A 27844-nucleotide genomic window follows, 5' to 3' on the forward strand; every position below is an offset into this window, starting at 1 on the left:
GTGCTTAGCAACATTGTAGGGCACGAACACAAGGATAAAGCTCGCATCCTTCCTTCATTGCAGTGATGTCACAAGCAGCTTAATCATATCTGACAAACTTGGATTCCCCTTCCCCCCTGTTTTTCAGTATATCAACTGTGGGAACCTGGAACAACTCCTAGACAGTGACCAACACCTACCCTGGACTGTGAGAGTGAAGCTGGCGTGCGACATAGCTATGGGACTTCGCTACCTTCACTTTAAGGGCATTTTCCATCGGGACCTCACATCTAAGGTACAAAAAAGATGAATCTTTCAGTGGATTTCCGTATCTTCTGACTGACAGGCATGACTATATTGTGTGATCACTCAGATTAGGGCGGAACCCTGGAATCAGTAAATCAGTTCAGCCAGCCTTAACTAAATGCCTGCTGTGTACCAGGTATCTTATTAATTACGGAGAAAACAAAAAAAGCAAAAACAGTTTTGTTCTTGAGGAATTCCCGTTGCAATGGGAGAGAGAGCTTGCAAACAACAGACATTACATATAAGATATGTGCAGATTAAATTGGAAGTAATATCAGAAGAAAGGTGCTAGCATTGAGGGAAGGATTGGGAAAGGACTAATACAAAAGGTAGGATTTGAGTTAAGTCATGGAAAAAGCCAGGGAAGTTGGGAGGTGGAGATTAGGCAGGAGAGCGTTCCATGGGTGGCAGCCTAAAAATAGGAGGTGGATGGAGGGTTGGTCAGGTGTGACAGGGGCAAGAAGGGCAGTGTCACTGGCTACCAGTGAAGTGGAAGAACAGAGGAAGGGTGTGTGTGTGTACACGTGAGTGTGAGTGCATGTGTACTGTATATGTGTGCACACAATGCGTACATGTGTACATGTGTGTGTGTACATGTGAAGGACTTTGAATGCCAAACAGCATTTTATGCTGATCCTAGGAGGGATTTGGATTCAGTGGAGTTGATTGAATAGGGTGGTCACGTGGGCAGGCTTCACTTAAGGTGAAGATAGATTTGAATAGGGCTGGGAGCCTGGTCCAGACATGAAGTGATGAGGGCCTGCACTAAGGTGGCAACAGTGTTGGGGAGAGAAGATTTCATGCATAAGATTCTAGGGAAAAGACAGTAGCTGGTCTAAGAGTGTGCCTGGTATTCCAGCCCTTTGGACATAGTGCTAAATTGATTTCCAAAATAGTGGAATCAGTGGACAAAACCAACAGTACTTTAGTTTCTCAATTTTCCCACAGGCTCTCTAACATTGGTCACTTTCCTTTACTTTCCTAGTAGACTATGAGTTGCTGGAGAACAGGGGTGATCTTGTTATTTCTCTAACTCCCCAGTTCCTAAGCACCTAGTAGGCACTTTATAAGTGCTAGTTGACTGACCAAAATAGCTGGGGTGAGGTGTGGAGCTGGGAAAACCTTCTGGAAAAAAGCTGTTTGAAAGTCTTCTTAACAACTTTCAAGAGATGGAGAGAATTTTAAACAGTGCTCTCCATCTTGCCTCTAAATGAGGTTCTTTTAGCCTAAACTTGGAGTTCACATTCTGACTGAGGAGCCCTTGTGTTCACAAATCAGCCAAACCCCCCTCTCTGGGCAGATACAGGAGAATGACCCAGAATGACTTCTCTCTTCTGAGTTTCTTTTTTTGGGGGATGTTTCAGACAAGGTGGAAACCATAAGAACACTTACAGCCTGGGTCTGATGTGGGTATCAAGGGGAATAATGAAGTATTTTACAAATCTTAAAGCATTTTATACAGCCTAACGATAAGGAGAATGAAAGAAGATAATGTAATTTTTCCTAAGTTCTGAAATCCCTTGATCCCATGTTCATGGCCAGCACTAAGGCTTTTTTTCATATCTCATTCTTCTGGACTGCTCTAAAATAGCTTTTGACACCTTTTTTTTTTTTTTTGATTGTTTTTAATAATATTTAATTTTTTCCAAATATAAAGATAGTTTTCAACATTCACCTTTGCAAAACCTTGTGTTCCAATTTCCCCAAAATAGCAAGCAATCTGATATAGGTTAAATATGTGCAATTCTTTTATTTTAATTATAGCTTTTTATATAAAAAACATATGCATGGGTAATTTTTCAACATTGACCCTTGCAAAACCTTCTGTTCCAACTTTTCCCCTCCTTCCCTCCACCCCCTTCCCTAGATAGCAGGTAGTCCCATACATGTTAAATATGTTAAAGTATGTGTTAAATACAATATATGTATACATATTTATACAGTTATCTTGTATGTGCAGTTCTTTTAAACATATTTCCATTTTCTTCTTGCTGCACACAAAAAAACAAACAAAAAAACACAAGACAAAAACAAACCGAACAAACAACAAAAAGTGGAAAATTCTATGCTCTGACCCACATTCAGTCTCCATAGTTCCTCCTCTGGATGCTGATTACTCTTTCCATCACAAATCTCTTGGATTTACCTTGAATCACCTCATTGTTGAAAAGAACCACATCCATCAGAGTTGATCATTATATAATCTTGTTGTTGCTATGTACAATGTTCTCTTGGTTCTGTTCACTTCACTTGGCATCAGTTCATGTAAATCCTTCAGGTTTTTCTGATGTCAACCTGCTCATCAATTTTTATAGAACAGTAATATTCCATTACATTCATATTACCATAACTTATCGAGCCATCCCCCAACTGAGGAGATTCATTCAATTTCCAGTTCTTTACAAAAAGAGCTGATACATTTTTGCACATTTGGATCCTTTTTCCTTTTTTTTTTTTTTTAATGATCTCTTTAGACTATAGACCCAGTAGTGAGCCTGTTGTATCTCAAGGTAAGCACAATTTAATAGTCCTTTGGACAAAGTTCCAAATTGCTCTCCAGAATGGTTGGATCACCTCACAACTCCACCAACAATGCATCGGTGTCCCAGTTTTCCCATATCCCCTCCAACATGTATCATTATCTTTTCCTGTCAGCTTAGCCAGTTTGAGAAGTGTGAAGACAATTTCATTCATTTTTTCTTGATATTCTATTTTCTGTAAGTTATTATGACACTATTCTCTTCTGATTACCCTCCTATCTATCTGACTGACTTCTCAGCCTCCTTTACTGGATCTTTATTCAGATCATACTTGAATCAGGTGGGTGTCTTCCTGAGGCAATGGAGGTTAAGTGACTTGCCTCAGGTCACACAGCCAGGAATGTTAAGTGTCTGAGACTGGATTTGAACTCAGGTCCTTCTGACTTCAGGGCTGGTGCTCTATCCATTGCACCACCTAACTGCCTCTGAATCTGCATTTTTACGGATTAGCCTCCATGCCTAGAATTCTCCCCCTCCCCATCTCTCTTTCCTGGTTTCTCTGGCTTCTTATAGGTCCCAACAAAAATTCTGCTTTGTACAGGAGGCCTTTCCTGAGCTGCCTTAATGGTAGTGCCTGTCCTCTGTTTATTATTTTCAATTTGTCCTTATATGGACATAGTTGTTTTCATATTTCCTCACTCATTCAACCCTGAGCTCCTCAGGAGCAGGATGTGTGCTTGCCTTTCTTTGTATTCCTACCTTATTACTGTGCCTAGCACATAACTGGTTCTTAATAAATGCTTAGCAACTTGATATTATCTGCTTAATGCTCTGTGTGTCCAGACCTGTGGGAGAGACTGTGGAGGACCAATCTGGGGTAGACACTGTCCACTTTTGGAGACCTGAGTTCACTAGAATGGGATAGGATGAAGTGGGCAGTGTGCTGCACTCTGTCATCCAGACTACAGGAGAAAGCCAGGTGGGCTGGCAGACCACAGATCCTTCTGACTGAGAGCAAGCCTGGTGTTCATCTGGTGCAGCCTACTGTTCAGTGCTGGCAACTGCCCTGACCTTTCGTAAAGTTGAGTTGAAGCTTCCTGATCCCCTTAGGAAGACTTACAAATTTTTTTGCAATCTCATGGCTTTTCACAGTCCCTTTAATAGGGAGATAAACTTTTTCAGTGACTGAGGCCCAGCCTCCAACTGCCTCTTTTGTCACTGACTTATTTAGTAATCTAAACTCTCTATGGGGCCTCTAATGAGTGTACCCATTTGAGAGCAGGGACTGTTTTTTTACCTTTTTCATAGCTCCACTACTGAATCATAATGGATGCTTTATAAAAGCTTATTCTTCTCCGATTCTGACTTTATGGAGAAGAGAAGCCAAGGCATGTCATATCAGAGCTATTAATGGATATAAATTCCAAGGTTCCCTGTTGCCTTGTAACCGAATGAAATGTCAGTAATGAAATTTTTATTGCTTTATAGTTTGCAAAATGATTCAGGAAGATCTTGTTTGCAATGATCAACTATGATTTGTTTGGTTCTTCTCAGCAGTTCAGTAATCCAAAGCAATCCCAGTAAATTTTGGATGGAAAACACCATCCACATCGAGAGAGAGAACTGTGGAGACTGAATATAAATCATACGTGCTATGTTCATTTTTTTCCCCCTTTATCTTCTTCTTTTTTTTAAATGGTTTTTCCACAGTATTTTTTGGTTCTGATTTTTCTCCCAACATGATTCATAAGAAAATATGTATTTTTAAAAATTAATGCAGATGTAAATCAGAAATTTTTTTTTAAAGAATAGAAATATCTTGTTTGATCTTCACAACAGCCACATGAGGCAGGTTTTATTACTGTTATTCCTGTTTATAGATGAAGAAACTGAAGCTGTAAGATTGGAATCAGTAAGATTTAAGTTCAGATTTTGACTCCTATACTTAACAATTGTGTTGAGGTGCTGGACTCCATAATCTTGATGGCTAATTTTGCCCAGGGTCATGCGCAAACATTTCATAAGGATCTAAAGTAGAATTGGAATTCACTTCTTCCTGAATCTAAGCCTACCATTTAGTCTCTACAATGTCATCTACCTGCTTCAGCTAGAGATATGATATCAGAGGAAGAATTTTTTTTCCCCCACATCACTTATTGGTCTTTGACAAAGTGAAGACTAGAACCCAGATCGATTAATCAACAAATCTTAAGAGGCTGCTGTATGCCAAGAGTCCAAACTTTTAAACACAAAGTAGATAGCAGTGGCTCTCTATGAAGGGAGACCATCTATCCATGAGTGTATGATCTATGAGCATATGTATGGGGTTCTGTGTTTCAGTAATAGAGTCGACGCCAGCTTGGCTGGACAGTTGAGTATATAATGAAAAGCCTAACAGGAACTTTCTATTTTAGATCAGAGGCAGTAGGGAGCTACTCTGGAATGAGATCGGGGGCAACAGGATCAGTTCACACTTAGAAAAGATCAGTGAATCACTTGAGTAGAAGACAGATCCAACTTGAAACTAAAGCTTCTGCTCTGTGGTGACTGCTCCATTAGAATGTAAGCTCCTTGAGAGCAGGTACTATCATTTCTAGTTATACTCACAGCTTATTGAAGTGTTTAGCATATAATTAATGTTCACTAAATATTTATTAATTCTCTATTGGAGTTCAGAGAGAGGAGGCTGGAAGACCAACTAGGAGGGTATTGTAATAGTCCAAATAGCTTTGTGAATAGGAGTGGCGAGGTTGTTAGTTGCTAGAGTAACATCAAAACAGAAAGATTTGACAACTGATTAGACCTGTGGAATGAAAGAGAGTTGGGAGTTCATACCAAGACTATGAACCTAGAATTCTGAGAGGGGGTGATGACTTCAGTAAATACAGGAAAATTTGGAAAGAGTGGGGGAAGTGCCTGGGGAGGCAGATAAATTCTGTTAAGTTCTTTTTGAGCTTGAGACATCTCTGGAATTCCTCATGGTCAGCTGGTGAAATGAGGGTCAGAAAAGAAACTAGAGAATCAGCTGTACAAAGATGATGACTAAATGCATCCAAGTGCTCTTAAGAGGAAGTGCTGTTCTGGCTTCCATAAAATGTTCAGAGGCCAGAGAAGGGCTTCTCAGACATTAGTAGAATGCTCTCTGGAGGTTTTATAGCAGGTTAGGGACAAGAATCACAGAATCAAAGAGTTGGGAAGAATTTCAGAAGCATGGATGGATTTGTTTTTCTGTTAGTATACTGCCAAAAACACAGTAAATGATGAGGATGAATTAAAAAATTTCAGCTACCTCCAAAAGGCAGAATCAGGAAGATTGGCGGGGCAAGTTTTGGAACCATATAAGAAAAAACTTGTTAACAGTAAAAGCCATCCTATGTGGAAAGGCCCATCGTGGAAGGTAGCAGTCTTTGTGCCCTTGGAGGCCTTCAGGCTGAGTTTGTTTGGAAGAGTGTGGGGGACATTGCAACTAAATAGCCCCTGAGGTTTCTTCCAACTATTAGGCTTCTCATTCTGTTTTAAAGTCAGAACTAATGGACTAGCTTGTTTCTTCTACTTTTGGTGAATTCATCATCAATGACAACCCATTATGTGGAAAGTTTGAATAGTCCTAGTGACACAATCTTCAAAAGTGATATGGTGAGAGTGTCTACAGAAAGTGATGTCGAGAATTCTCCTTGGACAAGACAAGGTATCTTTAAAAGCACCCAGTTCAACAGAAGACATAGCCAGCCTCCAGTGTCGTGGGGGAAGGTGCCTGCTGCACATTGGAGAGAGAGAGGTCCCCTTGTCCTTGGGGGGCAGAGACCAAGAGGATGCCGGGCCTTTGCCTAGTGTCATTTCCATTGGTAAAATCATAGCGGTTTCTGACGTTGACCCGCCGATAGGGCCGAGGACTTGGGTGACGGGAACTTCCCTTCGGGGCCCTGGGCTGCGGCCCCTGCAGGAACACTTGCCAGGCTGCCTCTGCACAGGGGCTGGCTGCACCACTGGGCAGGAAGCACAACTACTCTCAAGGCTCTTGGGGCTTGAGGGGAGATGGGGATCAAAGTGGTGCTGGTGCCCCACCTGCCTGGCACAGGCTGCCTACAGACTCTCCCTCAGGGTGCAGGCTGGCTCGCCTGCTCTGAAGGTGGCAGCTAGTAAGGATCCCTGGCTGGCCAAAACTGGGCTTTGGAGGCTGCTGCCCCTTCTGATTTTCCTGTGCTTATCTGCTTACTGAAGGTATTTGGTCAGCAACCATTGATGGCAATAATGAGGGAAGTGGGCCTAAGTACGTTACTAAGTAAGGAAAGCCTAATGGATTTCAAATCAAATGAAATGACTTCAGAAAGGAAGTCTCTTCAAAAGGCTGGGAAAATTTGGTTGCACCCTAGAAGTAATCTATAAATTATTAAGCAAGGTGAGAAGAAATTTATGCAAATAGGACTTTTCAGCAAACCTTTGAGGAGGAACCACCTTGGCAAGGAGAAGGAGGGACTTCAGCTTCAGCCTTAGCTAGATCTTCTTGCCCTCTGTTCATCCTTTTGGCCAGAGGAGGACCTTGCAAGTATCAGAGGGTCTAGAGGAGCGTCCTACTATCATCTCCCTGGCCCCCGGTCCAGCTACCTCTCCCCAGGAATAGCATTAGCTATAGGCAGTGTTTTTAATGGCAGCCATGAATGGGCTGGGCATGGGTTCATGGCTCTCCTGGAATTCCAGCAAAGGAAGTACCTAAGGAGAACCTCTTCAGTACCCCACAAATGGGGGAAAGCATTCCCAGGAACAAGGAATTGTGAGTTATCCCTTTGCTGTATGGGATTTCTAGGCTTGCACATGCTTTCTCTTCCACTGTGTACATACTTATAGGAGAAGGTGTCACAGACTTTTGAGAGAAATATTGGCACCAATTTAGTAAATATTTCTCTCTAAAAGAGAAGGCCAGTTATGTAAGGATTAAAGTGATTCTTAACTGATAATCTCAGGGAGAAGCACATCAGTGAGGGCTTGAGCACATGACATTGGAGAATTACCCCTTATCCCTCAGAGGGTGCCCCCCAAAACCCAGAGGAGGATCTCTGGGGAACCTGACTTTTCAGTTGAGAGTAGGAACTGGGGTGAGGATCTGCAGAAGTTACATGAGCTACACATACAAGATATTATTGTCATTATTCAGCTGTTTCAGTCATATCCAATTCTTCGTAATCACATTGGGGGATTTCTTGACAATATATAAGATATTATACACAATGTAAAGGAAAGGTAATCTCAGAGGGAAAACACTTTCAAATGGGCACATGAAGGAAGGCCTGGTGTGGTCCTTAAAGGAAACCAGAGACTCTGGGAGTTAGGGAAGTGAGAAGGGATGGTATTCCAAACATAGGCTGTGCAAAGGCCAGGGATATAGGAAGTGGGAATATTCCTGGATGAAGAACAGCAAATAGTCCAGGGCAACTCAGTCAGTCTAGGTGTAGTAGAGTAAGACATCAGAGTATAAAATTTAGAAGGAGGTCAGGTATGAATGGCTTTAAAAGATAGATGGTTTTATATTTGCTCTAGCACTCATATTCAGTCCTTAACATAGTGCCTGGCACATAGTAGGCACTTATCACATACTTGTTTACCTACACACTGATCCTGGAGCTGATAGGGAGCCAGTAGAGTTATTTGTGGCAGGGAGGAGGATGGTTAGAGAGCAACAATGTGATCAGACTTTCACTTTAGTAAAATCATTTTAATGATTAAATAGAATACCGATTAGAGTAGGGAGAGACTCAAGACAGACCCACCAATGGCTATTGCGGTACAGGTGGAAAGGGCCTGATTGCGGAGTGAGAGTTGGGGGGAGGCAGTGTCAGGGAGGGAAAGGAGCAAATTTGAGAGATGTTGCAAAGGTAAGATTGACAGGTCTTACAGTAGATTCGATATGGGGGGTGGGAATGTGGAGTTGAGGAAAATGTTGGGAGGAGGGTAGTGCTCTCACCATTGCTAGTTTTAGGTACATAAGCTCTAAAAATTGCTGGTATTAATTGCTGTGAGCAGGAACTTGTGTGTATGGCTCTTAAATCATCTCAGGAAATGATGGATATGAATCCCATTTTGCTTTTAGGAAAGTATTCCAGCAAAACTTGTATTTAAAATCAGCCAGGGTACTTCATCAGAGCAGGGTGTCTCCTCTTGTGCCTTGTAATGCCCTGACCAAGAAGCCACTTAAGGGCTATGAGTCATTAAAGGGGTGAGCTGCTCCCCCTCCCCCCCACCCCCTCCCCACTCTCACTGCTGTGCCACTTCCTCAGAGATGTTTGGTATGGCCGGCCTCAGGTTGCTGGCCCTGCTCTAGAAAAGCTACTTTCACCGATGCCCTGCTCGTTGGAATGACTTTTCGTTCTTCATGTTGGAATTCCTGGCTTGGCGCTCCTCTGAGACAGATTTTGCCCCAGGAAGAACCACATAAGCACAACAGTTACAGGCTCCTTACTGCTCACTGGAGGCCCCTGCCAACGAAGGGGGCCTGTCTCAGTGCCCAGGGAGCCAAGGCAGGTGAAGTAGAGTTACAGAATCTCAGGATGCAGGATTCCGAGATCCCAAAGTCACCTGGCTCAGTCTCCTCATTAGACAGAGGAGAAAACAGAGGCCGGCCAAAGACAGACAATTTACTGGGATGTCTTAGGGAGTAAAGTGGCAGGACCAGCATTTGAATCCAAGACCTTGCTCTCCATATCCAGTGTCCCAAGGTAATCATTGGGAATGAGTAGGACTTGCTCAGGGTCAGCAGGTGGAAGTGGGAGAAGGTGAGATACAAAGCATCCCTTGAGCATAGAGGTGTCCAGGAGACCCCAGCAGCCACTGTGCCCCCCCAAAGTCAGAATGGAGTCTCCACTCTGGACAGTGTCCCTTTCACTCTTTTCTGAGATCAGATCATTCAGACAACTTAAGTTCATCTTTTAGCAGTAGGGCCACTGTGGCCATAACTGTGGTCCAAGTCTATATTCTTTTCACTGGGAACCTTCTCATTTTGGGCCACTCTCCGTGGCTGATGGGATGGAGTACTCAGCACCTCCAAGGAGCCTGCTGATTTGCCAAGTGCAGCTTCAAAGCTCCACTCACATCCCATTTTCATGGGATTTCCTAAGAGTCTTGAGTAGTTTCTGGGAGTGTATATGTGCCCCTGTCTGTGTGCGTAAAGGCCCCCTTCTGTAGTGCCCCCATGTAAATGAGCAGAGGAGGCCGTTGCTTTTGAAAGCCATTTTCTCAGCGAGGGTGTTTCCTCTGAGTGAGACACCAGTGGCAGGAGGTGCCTGGGCCCTTTTCTTGGATGACTTGGAGATTGCTGGCTCCAGAAACCTTAGTCTGTGCTGTTCATTATATATAGAAGGGAATTGATGCTTAAATAGACTCAGGTATTTATCTGACCTTATGCAGGAAGCAAGTGGCAGAGGTATAGTTAGGGTTTCCTGGGTTCTTTTGTTAGAGCTCCCATAGCACCTCCAGACTCTGCTCCAAATGTGGATCTCTAATCAAAATCAAAATCAAAAAGTTATGAAATCGTGCTTGCCCTTTGGCCCAGCAATACCACCAATACTTCTGTATTTCCAAGAGAAAAAGGACCCATCTGCATAAAAGTACTTATAGCAACTCTTTTTTTGTGGAAGCTAAGAATTGGAAACTAAGGGGGAGTGTCTATGAATTTGGGAATGAATTATGATATGACATATGATAAAATGTGATGGAATATAATCATTGTAAAAAATGTTGAAAAGGATGTTTTCAGAGAAATCAGGACAAAACTTATAATAACTGATGTAGAATAAAGTAAACAGAATCAAGAGAACAATTTATACAATGACAGCATCATAAAAATACACATGGCCTGAAAGATTTAGGAACTTCAATCAGTGCAGTGATCAACCACAATTCCAGGGGACCAATAAAACTTGTTCTTTTTCTCTGGATGGAAAGGTGACAGACACAGGGCAGGATGAGGGTTAGGTTTTTAATAACTTTTTATTGATAGAACCCATGCCAGGATAATTTTTTACAGCATTATCCCTTGCATTCACTTCTGTTCCGGTTTTTCCCCTCCCTCCCTTAACCCCCTCCCCCAGATGGCAAGCAGTCCTTTATATGTTAAATAGGTTACAGTCTATCCTAGATACAATATATGTGTGCAGAACCGAACAGTTCTCTTGTTGCACAGGGAGAATTGGATTCATTAGATATAAATAACCCGGGAAGAAAAACAAAAATGCAAGCAGTTCATATTCATTTCCCAGTATTCTTTCTTTGGGTGTAGCTGCTTCTGTCCATCTTTGATCAATTGAAACTGAATTAGCTCTCTTTGTCGAAGAGATCCACTTCCATCAGAATACATCCTCAAACAGTATTGTTGTTGAGGTATATAATCATCTCCTGGTTCTGCTCATTTCACTCAGCATCAGTTCATGTAAGTCTCGCCAGTCCTCTCTGTATTCATCCTGCTGGTCATTTCTTACAGAACAATAATATTCCATAACATTCATCTACCACAGTTTACTCAACCATTCTCCAATTGATGGGTATCCATTCATTTTCCAGTTTCTAGCCACTACAAACAGGGCTGCCAAAAACATTTTGGCACATACAGGTCCCTTTCCCTTCTTTAGTGTCTCTTTGGGGTATAAGCCCAGTAGAAACACTGCTGGATCAAAGGGTATGCACAGTTTGATAATGAATAATTTTATTTAAAAAAACACCTGTGCTCAAGCTTTCTTTCCAGAGAACTTCTGGAGTTCTCTGGAAAGCCCTCTCTACCTAAAAAATTTGCCTTGTTTTTATTTTATATATATATTTTGGTGCCATGGATAAAGAGCTATCTATGCTTAGAGTCAGGAAGATGTGTTCAAATGTGACCCCAGACATAGCTTTGTGATATCATCTGCCTCAGTTTACTCAATGACAAAATAGGAACAATAGCAGACCTTACCTTCCCAGATTGTTGTGAAGATCAAATGAGATAATATCCATAAAGCACTTACTGCAGTGTCTGGGATGTAGTAGATGTTTAATAAATGTTTTTTTTTCCCTTCCTCCTTCTCTTTTTCCTTTTTTTCTTTCCTTCCTTCCCTCCATCTTTCTCTTCCTTCCTTCCAGTAGGCACCTCTCTAGGACTGACTATACATTGCAGAAAGGTGCAAACCAGTATTGGTGTGGGAAATTGCTTATCAATAGAATCTCAGATTTGATCCTATCCTTATACTTTTTATACATTTAATTGTGTGTATTTATTCTTCTCTGATAGAATAGAAGCTACTGGCGGCAGGAATGGTTTCATTTTTGTGTGCTTCCTGTACCTGGCACAGTACCTATCACATAATAGGAACTCAATAAAGTCTTATTAACTGATTAATTGATCACCTAGACATCTTGCAGTTACATTTTTTTCCCCTTGTCTGTAATGGCCTGTGCTACTCTTGATGGACTTCTTATCTTTGGATTAAGTCCAAAAACCTTTGTCTCCCTGATCCTGGGTCAGATCCACCTAATTCCGATCTGAAGCCTACATTTTTCATTGTAGCGCCTCAGCTTCTTTGGGACATTACTTAAAAGGCAGAGATGTGAACATTCCAGTCACTCCTCTGGGATTAGACTACGCTGGGCTGAGCGACCCACAAAGAGCCTTTTCTTTCCCACCAATTTTTTTCATAAACAGTGGGATTAACCCTCCACTCTGTGGTCCCGTGATCATTCTGCCATGGCCAAGTATCTCTGGCTGAATACACCTCCATGTGGTGATGCTTGGTGTCTGCAACTCTCAGAATGCCCTCTGCAGTCCAAAAAAAGGATGGCAGGCTCCCCAAAGACTCATGCAAGAGTCTATGGCTCAGTACTGTGTATAACCTTCCCCTTTCCCTCCATAAGATCTTACCAATGAATTGTTACTTTACATCTTTATTGTCCTTGTCTGACTAATCTCTGCTTGATAAGGAAATACCCCTGTCTGAGGTAGTTTCTAGAGCTTTTAAAATTTTCCTTGTTGTGACAATTTATATCAGTGCACTTTCCTTAGAGTAGGCTCGGTGTAATACATTCCTGCTGCTTGGGAAGTGGAAGCTACAGGTTCTTTTAATCTCTGGAATTCGGAACTGCAATAAAATTAAAACCAATTAGCCCAGGCCTAAAATGGGACAGTTTGAAGATCCCAGGACAATCAGTAGTGAGATTGGGCCTGGGAATGGCTGCTTTACTTCCATCTGGGTGAGAAATGGAAACCCAGAAGAAAAAAGGAAGGAAGGGAAAAAGAAATTGTAGCAGTCTATGTCAATGTCATTTTTTTCATCCATTTCCCAACTTTTTTTTCCAGCACCAACAGCTTGTTCCCCCAAAATTAAGTGATAATTGTTTTGATTGCAAACTATACTTTCTTGTTTCTTTTTGTTTCATATTCTTTGATCTTTGCTCTAACAAATCAGTCTGAATGTACATAAAGAGCTAATTTGAAAATCATTCATATGTTGGTAACTAGATGTGATTTTTCTATTATGAAATGTTGTCTATTATGGTTTTTTAATTAAAGCTTTTTATTGTCAAAACATAAGCATAGATAATTTTCAACATTCACCCCTGAAAAACCCTGTTTCAAATTTTTCCCTCCCTTCCCCCAAACCCCTCCCCAAGATGGCAAATAATCCAGTATGTTAAATATGCAATTCCTCTATGCATATTTTCACAATTATGTTAAACAAGAAAAATCAGATCAAAAAGAGAAAAACTGAGAAAGAAAAAGGATGCAAGCAAACAAGAACAAAAAAGATAAAAATTATGTGTTTTTTAAAAATAACATCATTTGCTATTTATCACTTCCAATATATCCTGCCTCTTTTTGAAGAAAGTAATCATGCTATGTAGAGGTGAAGCTTGTCCATAATCTATAGTCCTTTAATCCCTTTCATTTCTTTTTCCTAACCATGTTTTTCCACATACTTTTTGCCCAGGTGAACATCTGCATTGAAATTGTAAAATGTGTGTGTATATAATGCATAAATCATATAATACACATAAAGCCTATGTTACTTTTTTTTCCCCTGAGGCAATTGGCTTTAAGTGACTTGCACAGAGTCACACAGCCTGGAAGTATTAAGTGTCTGAGGCCAGATTTGAACTCAGGTTCTCCTGATTTCAGGCCTAGTGCTCTATCCACTGCGTCACCTAGCTGCCCCCTATGTTACTTTTAATATGGAGGATCTTAGCATATTCTTCATAGAATGTTTTCATCCTCTATAACAGACATAAGTACAGTTATTTTAATTGCTAGTCTTTTGCTAGAGTTTAACATGAAAAGTGTAATATAAGACGACCAAATGTCCTCTGAAATGATATTTCCTTTTGCCTCTGGATGGATAATAAAAACTACTTGGCCAATTCCTTTTTTTGCCTTTCCAAGGAGAATCTATAGGCCATTCTTCCATTGAGTCAGTGCTTCCTTTTGTCTTCTAGATTCCTCTTGATAAAAGACATAACAAAATTTGTATAATTCAATACCTTTGATAGTGTATCTACTTGTTGGTCACTGGACAAAGATCCCATATTTGGAGTTTAGTCATGAGTGACTCTGTATGGCCCCATTTGGGGCCACTATCAAAGGTACTGAGCCCCATCTTTGTTGTGACATAATTTATTTCTTTATATTTTTGTGTTCTTTTGTATTCTTTGTATTTTATTTTATGCATTTAAAAGCATTATTCTGAAAAGAGATCCATAGACTTCAGCAAAGTGCCAGAGAGTTCCATGCCACAAAAAAGAGTTAAATGTTTACACATTTCACCTTCTCTTTTTTTTGAAATTGAGATATTTCTTTTCCCTGTCCTGGGTATAGTATCATTCAGCAGTCACCGTAGCAATTCACTTCTGAGTCTGGGTTGTTTGTGTGGTGACCCACACTCACTGGACAATTTGACACTCTTAACCACCTCCTTTTGAGGTTGGGTTTCAAATCCCTTTTGCCCATTTTTGAGCCATCGTTCAATGATCAACATCCACCCCACCCCCACCCCCCATCCCCTGAAAGAGAAAGCAGAAGCAGCATCTAAGTTGAATTCAGAGAATGAGTTGTGACTTCTCTCTTTAGGGCCAGCCTTTCTTCTGATCAGCTTTTCCAAGCCCTGGGCTAGGGAGTCATCTTCAGGTCTTGCTTGAAGTGTCAGAAAAGCTTTCTCTGTAGCCTCTGCTGGTGGTTCAGCTCTCAACACAAATACATTTAAGAGGCTGACAGCATTAAGATGTGACAGCATCACAGGCAAAATCATACTAGCCCTGGTCCAAAATTATTGTTAATAATAATCATTACAGCATTGAGATAGCCCTTCAAAGTTTGTAAAACACTTTGCAAGTATCTCATTTTATCCTCACACCAATCCTGGGGAATAGGTATCATCATTGCCATTTTTACAGTGGAGAATATTGAGACAGATAGAAGATACCCAAGTTGTCATGGGTCACACAGCTAGTAGGTATCTGAGGCCATATTTGTACTTTGGTCTTCCTGACAGCAAGTCTAGCCAATACAAAGTGTCCTTTCACTTGTCATTGCTGACTTACCTCGTGCTTTGTTGTGAGCCCAGTGGTTACTCTGAACATCCGAAAGAGGATATGATAAGCTGGAAGGCAGTCAAGAGGGATCCAGAGGGGTAGTTGGAGGAGTCCCTTGTAGAAGGAGGGATGAGCAGCCTGGCCCTGGGAAGCCATCTCTAACCATGAGGCCTGCTCCTGAGCGGGCGCACTGCCTCTGAACCTTATCATTTCTGCTTCCCTACAGGGCTCCAAGCAAAGGCGAAATGATCCCTTGTCTGCATTTCATTAGGGAATGCATGTTCAGGTCCTGATCACGTTTGATGACCTCTGATAGCTTCCCCAAGTTGGCTTATGACTTTCAGGGATTCTAGGCTGAGCCCAACATTGCAGGTTTTCTGAATACTCTGCAGCCTTAAGTGTTGCCTCAGATCCCACTGAATTTGGGAGACCGTAAGGGGTCTCAGGGAGGTCTTTACCCACCCCGCAGAAGCGTGGGGAAGCTTCTTGAGCACACTCAGGTCAGCCTAACTATTGTATCCCACCATGAGATTTGAACAAGGATGTACCCTGGCCAGCTCTCCTGGAGCATCCCCGCTTTCTGAGATAATTTCCAGAACACATTTCTGCACCATCAAGGTTGGCACTTTACCAAGATCTAAGCTGAAGCTCCATGTAGTATATATAAGCTAGTCAGGAGAAATAATGTGGTGGGGCAGCTAGGCGGTATAGTGAATATTGCCCCAGCCCTGAAGTGTTCAAATCTGACCTCAGACACTTAACACTTCCTAGCTGTGTGACCCTGGGCAAGTCACTGAATCCCAATTGCCTCGGGAAAAGAAAAAATGAGATAAAGTGATTGTGGATTTAGGTGGGCTTCTAAGGATGGGCAGGACGTTCAGTTAAGAGTTCTTCATGGTGCCATAATAATTGTGACTTTATTGATAAAACACTTCATAAAGCATTTGGTATCATTTCAGTCAATTACTCAACACCCCTCTAAACTAATTAGTAAAGGTAGGATTTAGCCCAACTTTTTAGATAAGCAAACAAGTTTCTAGAGCTTCAAAGTCTTAAGTGGAAAAGCTGGTCTTTGAATCCAGGCTTCTCCAATTCTGCCATCAAGCCTTCTTGCTTCCTAGTGGAGATTAAATGTGCTCAAAAGTCATCAGCTATCTGAAGGAAGCCCATGAAGTTAGCTTCTAGGTGAACAGGAGTTTGCAGGTTCTGTCTGAATAGTGATTAGTAACTAGGAAAGATGAATAAGAGTAAGCAATCTCTAGTCCTCTGTCCCAGTGTAATGGCAGACTCTGGGCCAGTGCCCATGATGTGCAAGCTGAGAAACCGTTAAGAGTCCAGTGGAAGCTGAGTATTCTCCAGGGTGGTTTAAGGTAAACCCAGGAACTTGGAGCCCAGATCAATGGGTGCTTTGATTCAAGATAACAAAGAGCAACAGAGCCCTTCTGTAGATAGTCACTGCTGGCCAAGCTGCCTTACATTTTAGATCTGGCCTTTAAAGCCAGAGTCTGAGTCCTGAAACTTGGTGTTTTAACAGAGGAAGAGAAAGATCTTTCCTCCAGGATTTAGGAGTGATAGAAGGAGAATGTAACACTGGGAACTGGGATCAAGGGTAAGCAGGTCTGATTTACTCCCTCTTTCTTGGCAGGACACCTGGGAATGGGGGCATTGAGTGTGCTTAGCAAGGCTGGAGCGGGGCCTATTTCCCTGCCAAGGGATTAGGACCATGCCCCTGGGGAAATAGTGAGCAAAGCATGCCCTGCCAGTTTGGGTGGTAATAACAGAAAACAACTGCTGGCTCCTTCTGGGTCAGCAGGAGAAGTGGAAACATGGGCACCACTGGGGGGTGCCCAGAGAAGTAGTACAATCCTTTGGCTCAAAGAACCCAGGGTCAGATGGGGCTCTGTTGGCCTCCGAATTGACTCAGCGAGTCAGCTGTTCTGGCCTCGACTTTCGCAAGGTGAGGGAGGGCTGGCAAACTCTTGAATTGGAATCAGGAGGAGAAAGGAGGCTGGAGGGGAGCCATGGCAGGCAGAGGGCCCAGCCTCTTGGGCTGTTTTGGATGTCATTTTTCTTAGGTTTTGCTTTTTGCTACGAGTCAGTTGGCAAAATGTTTCAGTTCATCTGTGTCTACTTGTTTAACAATTCCTCAAATCCAGCTTCGACTGTGACGGTTCCTACTAAAAAACCTATAGAAGAAAATCGCCCCCTTCACCCCCCGTCCCTCAGCCTGGCATTATTAGCAAGGCCCTCTGCCCCACCTCTGCCAGCATACCGATTCTCCATTGCCACATGAGCTGCGCCTCTTCCTTTCTTGGCACCTCTGTCTGTCCAGCTAGCTTTCTGTCTGCTCCTTGCCACATCCCTGCTTGTTGAATTTCTGCCATCCTTTCAAGGCGAGTTTCAGGGCTGCTCTCACTGCAGCCTCTGCTTTCCTTAGTCTTTCTAGTCTCTCTCGTGTTTGTGAGTGTGCCCATTTCATATCCACCATTCGGCTGTGAGCTGTACAGCTCTGCCCCTCTTCCTATACCCAGGACTCAGGAGCATCTAGAACTTCAGGAGGAGCTAGTTTTTGAGCCCCTGCTTCCCATGTACAAGGTGCCCTAAGGGCTCCAGAGATGTCATGTTCTCTGTTTATGGGGTGCCCCTGTTCTTATGGGAGCTCAGTGGCCAGTGGAATCATATGTGGCTCCGTGGAAGGGGCAATATTGGAGACAAGGGCGAACTGGAGCCAGACCTGCAAACTTACAGCCTGAGAGCAAAGGCTGGGTGGTGGGAAAGCCCAGACACAGCAGGCTATTGTGGCTGATTCCCAGAGCACCTAGACCTGAATGGTCAGAAAGACTCACAAGCAAATTAACAAGAGACGCCCAGCTTTCCCCCATAGCCAGTGGGGAGTTAAGGGAGGTCTGCGTGCTGCCGAGAATCCCACCATAAAGGGACCCTTCCAAGGCCTGTTCCCCGAGAGCTGCTCTCAGCCCGGATCGGGGCCATGTCAGAACTGGGTCCTCCCCACATCTCCAGCCTCACGTGTAGCCGGAGTTGTGTTGTTGAAGTAGGAGCTGTGGCAGCAGGGAAGAAGGGGACAGCACATTATGACCAGCTGTAGACTCCTCTAGGTGGAATGACAAAGGGAGGGCATGCAGCATGGCTGCTCAGGACAGATGGGTTGGAGTAGGAAGGCAGCAGCTGCGCCCCACCCAGAGAGCTCCCGTGCCCTCTCTGGGGCTCAGGTACCTCATCTGTTACCTGTAGGGGGGGATTCGATGACATTGAAGATCCCTGCCAACAGTTGGTCTCTAATCCAGTGATCCTGAGGGCCCAGGCTCATCGTACGTGCTGTTAGAATGGGGGAGGGAGGGCGCAGGGTGCTCTGAGGGCCAGATTACAGTCTTGTTTTCTCTCCTTTTTGAAAAATGCAGAACTGCCTGATTAAAAATGAGGAAAACGGTTACTCTGCTGTGGTGGCTGACTTTGGCCTGGCCGAGAAAATTCCTGATTACAGGTAGGCGGCCCCTCCTGAAGAGAGGCTCAGGAGCTCCCCTGGGTCCTCCAAGCTCCTGCCCAGCCTCCATGCCCCTCAGCAGGGTAGAGGATTCAACCCTGTCACCGAGGACCCCTCACCAGACCACTCAGGGCTCTCTCCGCATTTGGTGTGTAACTGTCTCTCCCTCTCCCTCTGCACAGTGCAGGAAGCGAGAAGCTGGCAGTGGTGGGCTCACCTTTCTGGATGGCACCAGAAGTTCTCAGAGACGAGCCTTACAATGAGAAGGTGAATGTGAGGGTCACTGTGTCAGGAGCTGAAGAGGCTATTGGGAAACAAAGGCATTTCTTTCCTGCCACATGTCCTCCCTTCGGGAGCCCAGTCCTCCAGGAGGCCCAGACCGAGTGGTGGCCAACACCGGGGCTTGTGGGGGCCATTTGGAAGGGCCTGTAGCTTTGGGGGGTGGCCCTACTGCTTTTGTCTCCAGCCTTTTTCTCTGAAGATCCAAAGGCTTATCACCCCCTAATGTGGCTTCCCAAATAAAGGAGTGCAGGATCTGGGGGAGGAGTGAGCTGCAGGATGGGGGAGCCGACTTACCATCCTTCTTGCTCTGCAGGCTGATGTCTTCTCCTACGGGATCATCCTCTGTGAGATCATTGCCCGAATCCAGGCCGATCCCGACTATCTGCCCCGGACTGAGGTGAGTGGACCAGACTTGGGGGTGACAAAGCTCCCGGAGCAGTGATTTCTCCCGGGCCTGGGGTGGGCCGGGCATCATGGCTCCTCGCCAACTTCCTCCATGTTCGTTCCCAGAACTTCGGCCTGGACTATGACGCCTTCCAGCACATGGTGGGAGACTGTCCCCCAGACTTCCTGCAGCTCGCCTTCAACTGCTGCAATGTGAGTTCTGTGTTTCCCTTTCCGTGGATGTGACCAGGGCTCGGAACCCTCAGGGTACCTGCTGAGCCTGTCCTCAGCTCCTTTTCTCACCCACAATCCTCAACATGTGTCCCTTCAAAGAGCTTCAGCATGGGAAGCCAGTGTCACTTGTGGCCAGCTCTAAGGGCAGTGACTAAGCGGTGTGTGCCTCGGTACAGCTCCCGGGCTTTCAGGGAATCCCCGTCTTCTCCTGGGGTCCCAGCGGGAGCAGGCTGCCAACCAGGCAGCAAGTATTTATTGGCCCTTTCCGATGTTAAATGCCAGGCACTGGACTAAATGCTTTGGGAACAGAGGCAAAAAGTCTAATGGGAAGATAACATGCTAACCATACATAATGGACAGCATTCAGTGAATTCCAGGGCCCTCCAGTGGCTCCCCGTCACCCCCAAGATTAAACATCGACTTCTCTGCAGACTGGCCCCCTCCTGCCTGTCCTGTCTAGTCACCCCTACATTCTCTCCCTTCCCCCTCCTGCCTTCCCTGGCTCCCTTCAACTGAAGTCCCCCCTTCGGCAGGAAGCCTCCCCAGCCTCTCCCTCCGGTGACTGTCCCGCTCGCCCTGCCTGTCGCGCACCATCTCCCCGGGAGCTCCTCAGAGCAGGGACGGCTTTTTGCCGCCTCCCGTGCCCGGCTGTAGCCCGCACGTCACCTGTGTCTGTTGCCTGACTGCGCGGTCCGGTGCTGCTGTCTGGGGCTGCTCATCCAAAAGCAGATGAGTCCACACTGGAAGGGGGCGTAACGGACACCGGGGGACAGGCTTTGAAGCCTGAAGGATCTGAGCAGGACAGAGCCTTGGGCTGATGTCATCAGAGGTCATGCACTTGGGTTCCAGTCCCTGACTGTGTATAAGATCTATAGGATAGTGGGAGTCCTGATGAGATGGAAAGCTCTGGAAAATAGCTGTCGGTCCTACTAGACCGACGCACACGCTCACACACCAGTGTATCATGGCGGAAACAACTGTGGGGCTGCGTTCTCTGGTCCTCATCAGGCCACCTCCAGAGCACTGGGGCCTGGGAAGGGCCATCGTCTCTGGGCCATCACTGCCCTTCCCCCAAGATGCCCTCCCATTTGCTCTGCAGGTATCTTATCTGAACAGTTATTTGTCCAACCTTTCCTTCCATGAGATCCTAAGTGCCTCCAAGGCAAGGATCCTTGTCCTTTCTTAGCAGCCCTGGAGCTTAGTCCACCTCCTCCCTGAGGCGAGAGGTGATACCCTTGGAAATGGAGGATGTCTGTCTGAGGTTGGGGTGGGAAAGGCTGACCCTGTCCCTTCTGGCTCTGAAATCCCATAATTCTGTTTTCTGCTGAGCACAGAACCCTGCCCCCGGCCCCGAGAAGTGGTGGCTGTGTCAGTGGCTTCGTGCCCCTATCCCCACCCCTGCTTCCCACTGCTGTGTTCACAGATGGACCCAAAGCTCCGGCCTCCCTTTGCTGAAATTGTGAAAACCCTAGAAGAGACTCTGAGCTGCTTACAGGAGGAAGAATTGGAGAAGGGCAGAAAGCCCCCTCCCATTGGCAAAGGTGAGCCCCAGCAGGACCCTGGGGAGTGGGCCCCCAGTCAGGGAGGAGGGGGACTGGGCAGGCAGTGGGAGCAGGGCTGAGGGACCCTAACGGCCCCAACCCTTTCAGGACTCTTGGAGAAGGGCCCTGGCGTGAAGCGGCCGAGCTCCCTGGATGACAAGATCCCGCCCAAGTCTCCTCGCCCGCGCCGCACCATCTGGTTGTCCCGAAGCCAGTCGGACATCTTCACCCACAAACCCCCCCGTGTAGTGAGCGTGCTAGATCCTTCCTATGTGCCCCACCATGGCGCAGGGACTCACTTCCCCAAGATTAATCCTTTCAGTGCCCGCCAGGACCTCAAGGGAGGCAAGATCAAATTCTTTGACATGCCCAGCAAGTCAGTCATCTCTCTGGTGTTTGACCTGGATGCGCCAGGACCCGGAGGCTCTGGTGGGGGCATCAGCCGGCTTCCCGCAGAATGGCAGGAGCCCGTGGCTGCGCCTCTCCGCCGTTGGCGCTCTTTGCCCAGCTGCCCTAAGTTCCTGCAGCAGGAAGCCGGTCCCTTTGGGGGTCGAGAGGAGACCCCTTTTGAGGGCCCCCTGAGATTACTCAGCAGCCTTAAATATGGGGTCACAGAGATCCCACCCTTCCGGGGCCCGGCTTCCTCCCATGCCTCAGAACAAGAAGCCATGGACTGTTCCTGTACTGTAAGCCCCCAGGAAGAGAATGGCTTTGGGCCCCTGGTCCCTGAAGCTATGGAAGTCGAGGAATCCCAGCTGCCCCGGAACCTGCTGTCCAGCCTGGCAGGGGCTGCAGCCAGCAACAGGGCCGGTCAAGGGCAAGTCGAATGTGATGGGTGAGCCTGGGCAGGGCTTGGCCCCCTTTCCAGACCAGGCAGCCCCAAACTGTGGTTCAGGGCAGCTCCTTATAAAACCCGAGCCTGGGCTCAATAGTCTTAGGCCTGCTCTCCTCCCAAGCCCCTGCTGAGTCCTGCTGCATCCTGTCCCTCCTCGGGGAACAGAGAGCAGCAGATACAAGGGGGGAGATACGGACCTAGCACGGACAGACGGCCTGCCTCTTCCTGTGGGCCTCGGGAGAGCCAGGCACGTAGCACTGGTCCAGAGTTCAGCCTCAGTTAAACCAAAATCTAGGCCAGGAGCCATCCAAGGCCCTCCACACCCATGAACCAGCATTCTCCGCCACCTCCTGTGTATCTCCTGATTGGTCATCTCTCTTAACTCCTAACGGGCGGCCCTCTTCGAAGCACTGCTGAGGGGTGGGGGTGGGCCAGTGTGCACCAGTCCCATTGCAGGGTCTCTAGGGGCTTAAACTCCTATTAGGGGTCCCGGGCTAAACTCTGAAGCAGAGATGAACCAACCAGCAGCAGTAGGAGGGGACGGGGCCGAGTCTCCCACCTGAGGACGTGGACACTTCTTGCCAGTACATGACACTTGAATTTCAAATCTCTCATTTGCACTTACTGCTCTAGTCCTATGGTCCCTAGGGTGGATTCTATGCAAGGGGGGAGGGGGGTGGAAGGGCAGGCAGGATCCCGTAGGGCCGCCTGACCTTGGGATTCATGAATTCACAGCTGTCCAGATGATGTCTATTTTCATATTTATGAAGGAGTCTTAAAACTTGGGCCATCTGTAAATAGCTCACCTTGTGACCAGGAGCATGGGCTCTGGCCACTTCCCAGGACCCCGTCCCACGCGCTAACACTGCCCCGGCCGGCTTTGCGAGCCGCGTTTCCAACGTGTACATTTAGGGACGTGTCAAGCACATGATTCATTTGGAGGGAAGGGCCGTTCTGGTGGAGCCGCAAGCAGAACCAAAGATGAAGCCGGTTAAATTGTTTCATAATTTCTTTCCTTTTTTTTTTTTTTTGGGTAAATCTTTACTAAGTTGCTTTCGGATTTACAAATTAAACGAGTTGCAGGTAGCTGGTCACACTTGGCTTTCTTGGGCCCCTGGGAAGGGGGTGCTGTCCACAGGAGTCCCGCTCTCCTCACTCATGTTGACTGGCGTGGGCCCCAAGCCTGGACCCCTCAAGCCTCTGTCACGTCAGGCTTTAACTGTCCAGCACAGGCCCTAACCACGGCCCTCTTGGAGCCGGGCAGGAAGGAGACCGGCTTAGCTGCTGCCCCAGGCCTGGTTCATCTTCTCACTGTGGGCTTTGGAGGTCCTGGAGAAGTGGCTCTTGGCGATTGGCAGGGGCACTGACTTGCCACTTAGATATACTTTATTGTGGCACTCTGGCAGCCAAGGGTCCTCATTCCAGGAGCCCCCACTCACCCCCATATAGGCCATGACATAGCCTGTCATGAAGGCGTCAAAGCCAGCACGGTGCAGCCCGCCCCCCACCCCAGGTCCCCAAGACCCAGAGCTCTGCCCAGCTCCTTCCCCTGGCTCTAGGTCCAGCTCCAGCTCTGGCTCCATGTCCTCACTGGAACCTGGCTCCGGGCCAGACAAAGACACGTCCTCAGCCTCGCTCTCTAGGTTGCTGGCCCCATCTTCGCCTCCGTGGCCTTCCCTGCATGTCTGTTTTTGGGGGGTCGGCCCGTCCCCGGGCCCAGGCCGGCCTGGCTGTCCCTTCCATCGTTTTCTCCTCCGGTTTCCCCTCCTCTTTCTTCTGTCCTCCATGGCCTCGTCTGTGCTGATGATGAGGTCGACATCATGGGACTGAGGGCACTGAAGCCCCAGGGGACACCAGCCGTAAGCCTGAAAGATGAGAGGAGGTGAGAAGAAAGGGGGTTCTCAACTCCCCTCTCCCCCTCCTCCCAGGAAGCCACTCACAGAGAAAGTGTCGCAGATGCTGGTGTTAGAGAGGCTGGGGCTCAGTGACGGCTGGGCCTCAGGCACAGGGCAGCAGCGGTAGTCTATGTGGGCGTCCATGCTGGAAGGATAGTTGCAGAACTCCAGGACCAAGTGGGGGGCTCCAATGGCCTGCTGCTTCCCATTTTCCCGTTCACTAAAATCAGCAGGCACAGTGGGTTTGCTGGGGCCTCCACAGCCTCCCCCTCTCCCCTTCCCCCCCCACAGACCCCCATTTCCCAGGCAGGGCCGGGCTCCCTCACCACTTCCTGTAGGCGTACTCCAAGTAGGAGGCCACAAAGCGGGCGTGAAACTCGGCAGCGTACTTGGTATCATAGATACCGGCCGGGAACATCTCGAAGAGGTCGGCAGTGAACGTGACCAGCTTGTCGGGCAGGTGGGCATAGAAGCTCTGGTAGAGGAAGGCCAGGTCGATCAGCCCATTGTGCAGCACCAGCGGCCGGCGGGCGCGGATCAGCTCCAGGAACAGCATCCGCACCCCTTGGTTGTGGCTCTCATCTCCCTGCAATCCACAGAAGAAAGGGGTGGCTCCACTGCCAGCGGCCGCTCTGCCCTGGCCCCCTCATGGACCCAGCCCTGCCATGGAGAACCCGGGACCCAGCCCCACAGCCCGGCCACAGAGGGCCCAGCCCCACAGCCCCGCCACGGAGGGCCCAGCCCAGGCCTGGGAGGCGAAGCCTTTGTGGCCAGCACAGCCATGCGAGCTCCCTACCTTGTCGTCCCCTTTGTGGTAAGGGATGCCCTGCGTGTATTGGCGGTTGAAGTCAAAGCCGTGCTGCACCAGGAACTGGACCGACTGCGGCTCAATGACGTACTCTTGCATGCACAGCAGAGTGAGGTTAAACACTTGCACGAGGTAACTGTGCTCATCCTGGAGAGAGCCAGAGGTGGAAGAGAGGCTTAGGCCCGGCCCTGGCCCCGGCCCCGGCCCCGGCCCCCGCCCCCCCAGCCCACAGCAGGCTTCGTACAGCCCCGCTACCTTGCACCTCTGCCTCTTAAAGCAGGCCAGGCCCAGGGAGAGGATGGAACGTGTTCGGGCTGCACGAGACACGGCTTTATATCGCTCTTCGATGCAACTGAGGGCAGAGAAGATGCCCCCCAGCAGGGTAAGGAAAGCCCAGCCAGGGGCCCCATCCCCAGCCCCCATTCAGAACCTTGCAACCCCCTGCCCAGGGGCCCAGAATCCTGCCGCCCCATGGATGGATCCCAGCAGGATGAATCCCAGAGCTCTGAGGTGAAGCCCCTCCGCACTCGGGGCAAGGACAGGGACTCAACTCACTGATTCAGCAAATTCCTCCTCTCCCCAAGACCGCTCAGCTCCTGTGGGAAGCAGAGGAGGCCGTGAAAGGGGGCCGGCAGCCAGGCCTAGCCCCGGACCAGAGCGGCGGCCCCCCCAGGCCCTCACCGTGTCCACGGCTACAAAGCTGGCTGTCTTGATTGCCAGGAGGATGGAAGGCCACATGTCCTTGAAGTTGTCCACCTGCACGTCCACCACAGGCACCCGAACACAAGGCGCCGCGAGTTCCATACCACCGCCTGAGGGGAGGAATGGGAACATGGAGGCCAGAGCCGCGCCCGGGAGTCAGCCCTGACCGGGCCAGATGCAGCAAAACCCGCGACGGTCACGAGAACGCTAGCTTGGAAGGTCTCCGGAGAAGGGCCCGCTTGGAGCTCCTGTCGAGGCCCAGAGCCCGCCCGGCTGCGGAAGGCCATTCCCAGGCCGGGATGCTGGGTCATCCACAAGGGGCCTGGATGTAGAGCCTCAGCTCCACCCCTGCACAAAAGAGGGGGCCTGGCAGGGCAAACACCTGGGGGAGCCCATCTTGGCCCGGGTCAGATGCCCCCCCCCCCAAGGCACCATAGATAAGTGTCCAGAGGACACAGGAAGGGCTGGCAATAAAGAGGACTCCGAGCTTCTAGACACCTGACCAGCCCCATTTTACAAGAGAGGAAACTGAGGCAGACAGGTCAAGTGCCTTGTCTGGGCCATGTCTGAGGCCAGGTGCGCTGCCCGCTGTATGCGGAGTTTATGCCTCATGTTACAGAGCTGGAAGCAGCGACCGCCCTTCCTATGTGCCCATCACCATCTTCGGGCATGGCGCCCATCTGCCACCTCTGCCGGACTGTCCCCTAAGCCCGGGGCACACTGCCACTCTGATGACCGAACTGCCACTGAAGCCACCTGCTGTCATCAGGGCACCCCAGGCCTTGGTTACCCCGGGCCTGGCAGCGGGGGCTTTTGGGCGATCCAGGCCATGTCCCTCTGCCCCTCATCCTTGGGGCAAAGGCTGGCATCACCAGCAACTCCAGAGATGACTCCAAGCTTCCCGGCCTCCCTCTAGGCCCCATCTGCCTCTGGTCCCTTGTCCCTCGCCCTCTCCTGGGGTGCTCATCGTCTCCCACACCAATCCACCCTCCGGCAGCCAACAGTCTGACCCGTCACAACTCAGACACCTACAACCTCCCGAGTCCTTCACGACCCAGGTCCAGCCTACCCTTCTAGCACACAGTAGGTGCTTAATAAACGCAGCAGACATTACTCCCCTCGTGCGCTCTTTGGTCCCCCCACATTGGCCTGGCCGGCTGCCTTGCCACCTCTGACATCTACCCGTCTCCTGCTCTCCCTGGGCTGGTCCCGGTCTCCCTTGCTTTGCCCAGGCAGTGCATCCCCGTGCCTGGATGCCCACCTCCCCCATGGCACCTCCTTTGCTAGGACCCCCCCTTCTGTGACCTCACACTTGCATGCCATCTCCCCTGACAGGGGCAGCTGTAGGTGCTTAATAAGTGTTTAGTGACAAAACCCTCTGACCTAAGCCCTGGAGGGAAAAGGGCTTGTTGCCCCCCCAACCCCCATGGAGAGGACCCTCCCTTGCCTGGCCACAGGCCTTGTCCAATTTAACCACCTCATTTTACAGATTGGGAAACTGAGGTCCGGGTCCTGTCTAGCCCACACAAGTAGTGAGAGCAGCCCTGCTTGCGGAACTTCAGAGGGATGCCCTACCACCTGCCAAGGATGCCCCTTCCACGCTGGGCTCCTTCTTCTCCCTGGGCCTCGTTCTCCTCGTCTGTGAAATGGGCAGAGGGAACTTCATTGCTCAAAGGCTAAAAGAGGTCCAGCTCCAGGCATGCTGTTCCCGCCTTTACCTCCTGTCAGAGGAAGCCTACCTGCCCTCCCCACCTCTACCTCCGGGACCACAGCTCCCGGCATGCCTCGCTGATCCCAAGGCCACGGCTCCCGGCATGCTCCGAAGCACCTACAGCTAATCGAAACTGCGGGGCTCGCTGGGCCTTGTCACTATGCCGCCTCCAAAGCCACAGGATCCAGGCATGACTCGCTGCCCCCTGTCCTCAGGATCACGGCACCCGCCAAGCTTTGAAGCGCTCCATTGCATAGCAACCCCACAGGCCGATGAATCTGCGGTGCACGCTGGGAATTGTAGTCCCCCCTGCCCCATCGGCATCCCCGCCTGCTTCTGCGTGCTCCAGACCGGCCGCGTCCCCTCCCGGCCCTTCCCCCTCCCGCTCGTGCCCTCACCTTTATGCCTCTTGCGCCTAGCCCCTGTAATTCCGCTGGTGGGTTGCGGGGCCTCGGCATCGGCCTCCGTCTCCGTGCCCGTCTCCGTCTCCGCGCCAGCGGCCATAACGCCTCAACAGCCCAGGGCGGGGACTTCGTTTCCTCACGGAGGTGGGGGCTGCTCTGCCTGAGCGTCCGCCCCAGACTTCCTGATGCTCAGCGCTTTGATAAGTGCCGAAGGCGCTCAGATGGGCAGGCTGGGACCTCG

The 27844-nt window shown here is 48.5% G+C and overlaps 2 protein-coding genes across 4 annotated transcripts in view; one reads left to right on the plus strand and one right to left on the minus strand.

Moving 5' to 3' along the window:
- Positions 1-23169, plus strand: part of TESK2 (testis associated actin remodelling kinase 2) — a 161508-nt gene extending 138339 nt beyond the window's left edge. For 2 of the 3 annotated variants that reach the window (XM_051999875.1, XM_051999876.1), the window contains exons 5-11: positions 128-274; positions 18725-18807; positions 18990-19074; positions 19403-19486; positions 19600-19686; positions 21131-21248; positions 21357-23169. In XM_051999875.1, the coding sequence (XP_051855835.1) occupies positions 128-274; positions 18725-18807; positions 18990-19074; positions 19403-19486; positions 19600-19686; positions 21131-21248; positions 21357-22087 (1335 nt within the window). In that variant the 3' untranslated portion in view covers positions 22088-23169. The remainder of the gene's footprint in view (positions 1-127; positions 275-18724; positions 18808-18989; positions 19075-19402; positions 19487-19599; positions 19687-21130; positions 21249-21356) is intronic. The other variant, XM_051999877.1, reaches the window with a different exon arrangement.
- On the minus strand, positions 23080-27788 carry TOE1 (target of EGR1, exonuclease). The gene is made up of 8 exons (XM_051999881.1): positions 27598-27788; positions 25468-25598; positions 25342-25382; positions 25042-25138; positions 24775-24933; positions 24305-24564; positions 24024-24198; positions 23080-23948 (listed from the first exon to the last, which is right to left on the minus strand). Exons 1-8 carry the CDS (start codon positions 27701-27703, stop codon positions 23361-23363), a joined length of 1557 nt encoding a protein of 518 aa, XP_051855841.1. The 5' UTR covers positions 27704-27788; the 3' UTR covers positions 23080-23360.
- Positions 27789-27844: the final 56 nt, after the last annotated feature.

Source organism: Antechinus flavipes, chromosome 4 (genome assembly GCF_016432865.1).
Source record: "Antechinus flavipes isolate AdamAnt ecotype Samford, QLD, Australia chromosome 4, AdamAnt_v2, whole genome shotgun sequence".
Taxonomy (NCBI): domain Eukaryota; kingdom Metazoa; phylum Chordata; class Mammalia; order Dasyuromorphia; family Dasyuridae; genus Antechinus; species Antechinus flavipes.

Coding starts and splice junctions, on each gene's coding strand:
- TOE1 (XM_051999881.1), bottom strand. CDS start 27,703: ATGGCCGCTGGCGCGGAGACGGAGACGGGCACGGAGACGGAGGCCGAT. Junction 25,599..27,597: donor TAGGCGCAAGAGGCATAAAG/GTGAGGGCACGA, acceptor TCCTCCCCTCAG/GCGGTGGTATGGAACTCGCG. Junction 23,949..24,023: donor GCATCTGCGACACTTTCTCT/GTGAGTGGCTTC, acceptor CTCATCTTTCAG/GCTTACGGCTGGTGTCCCCT.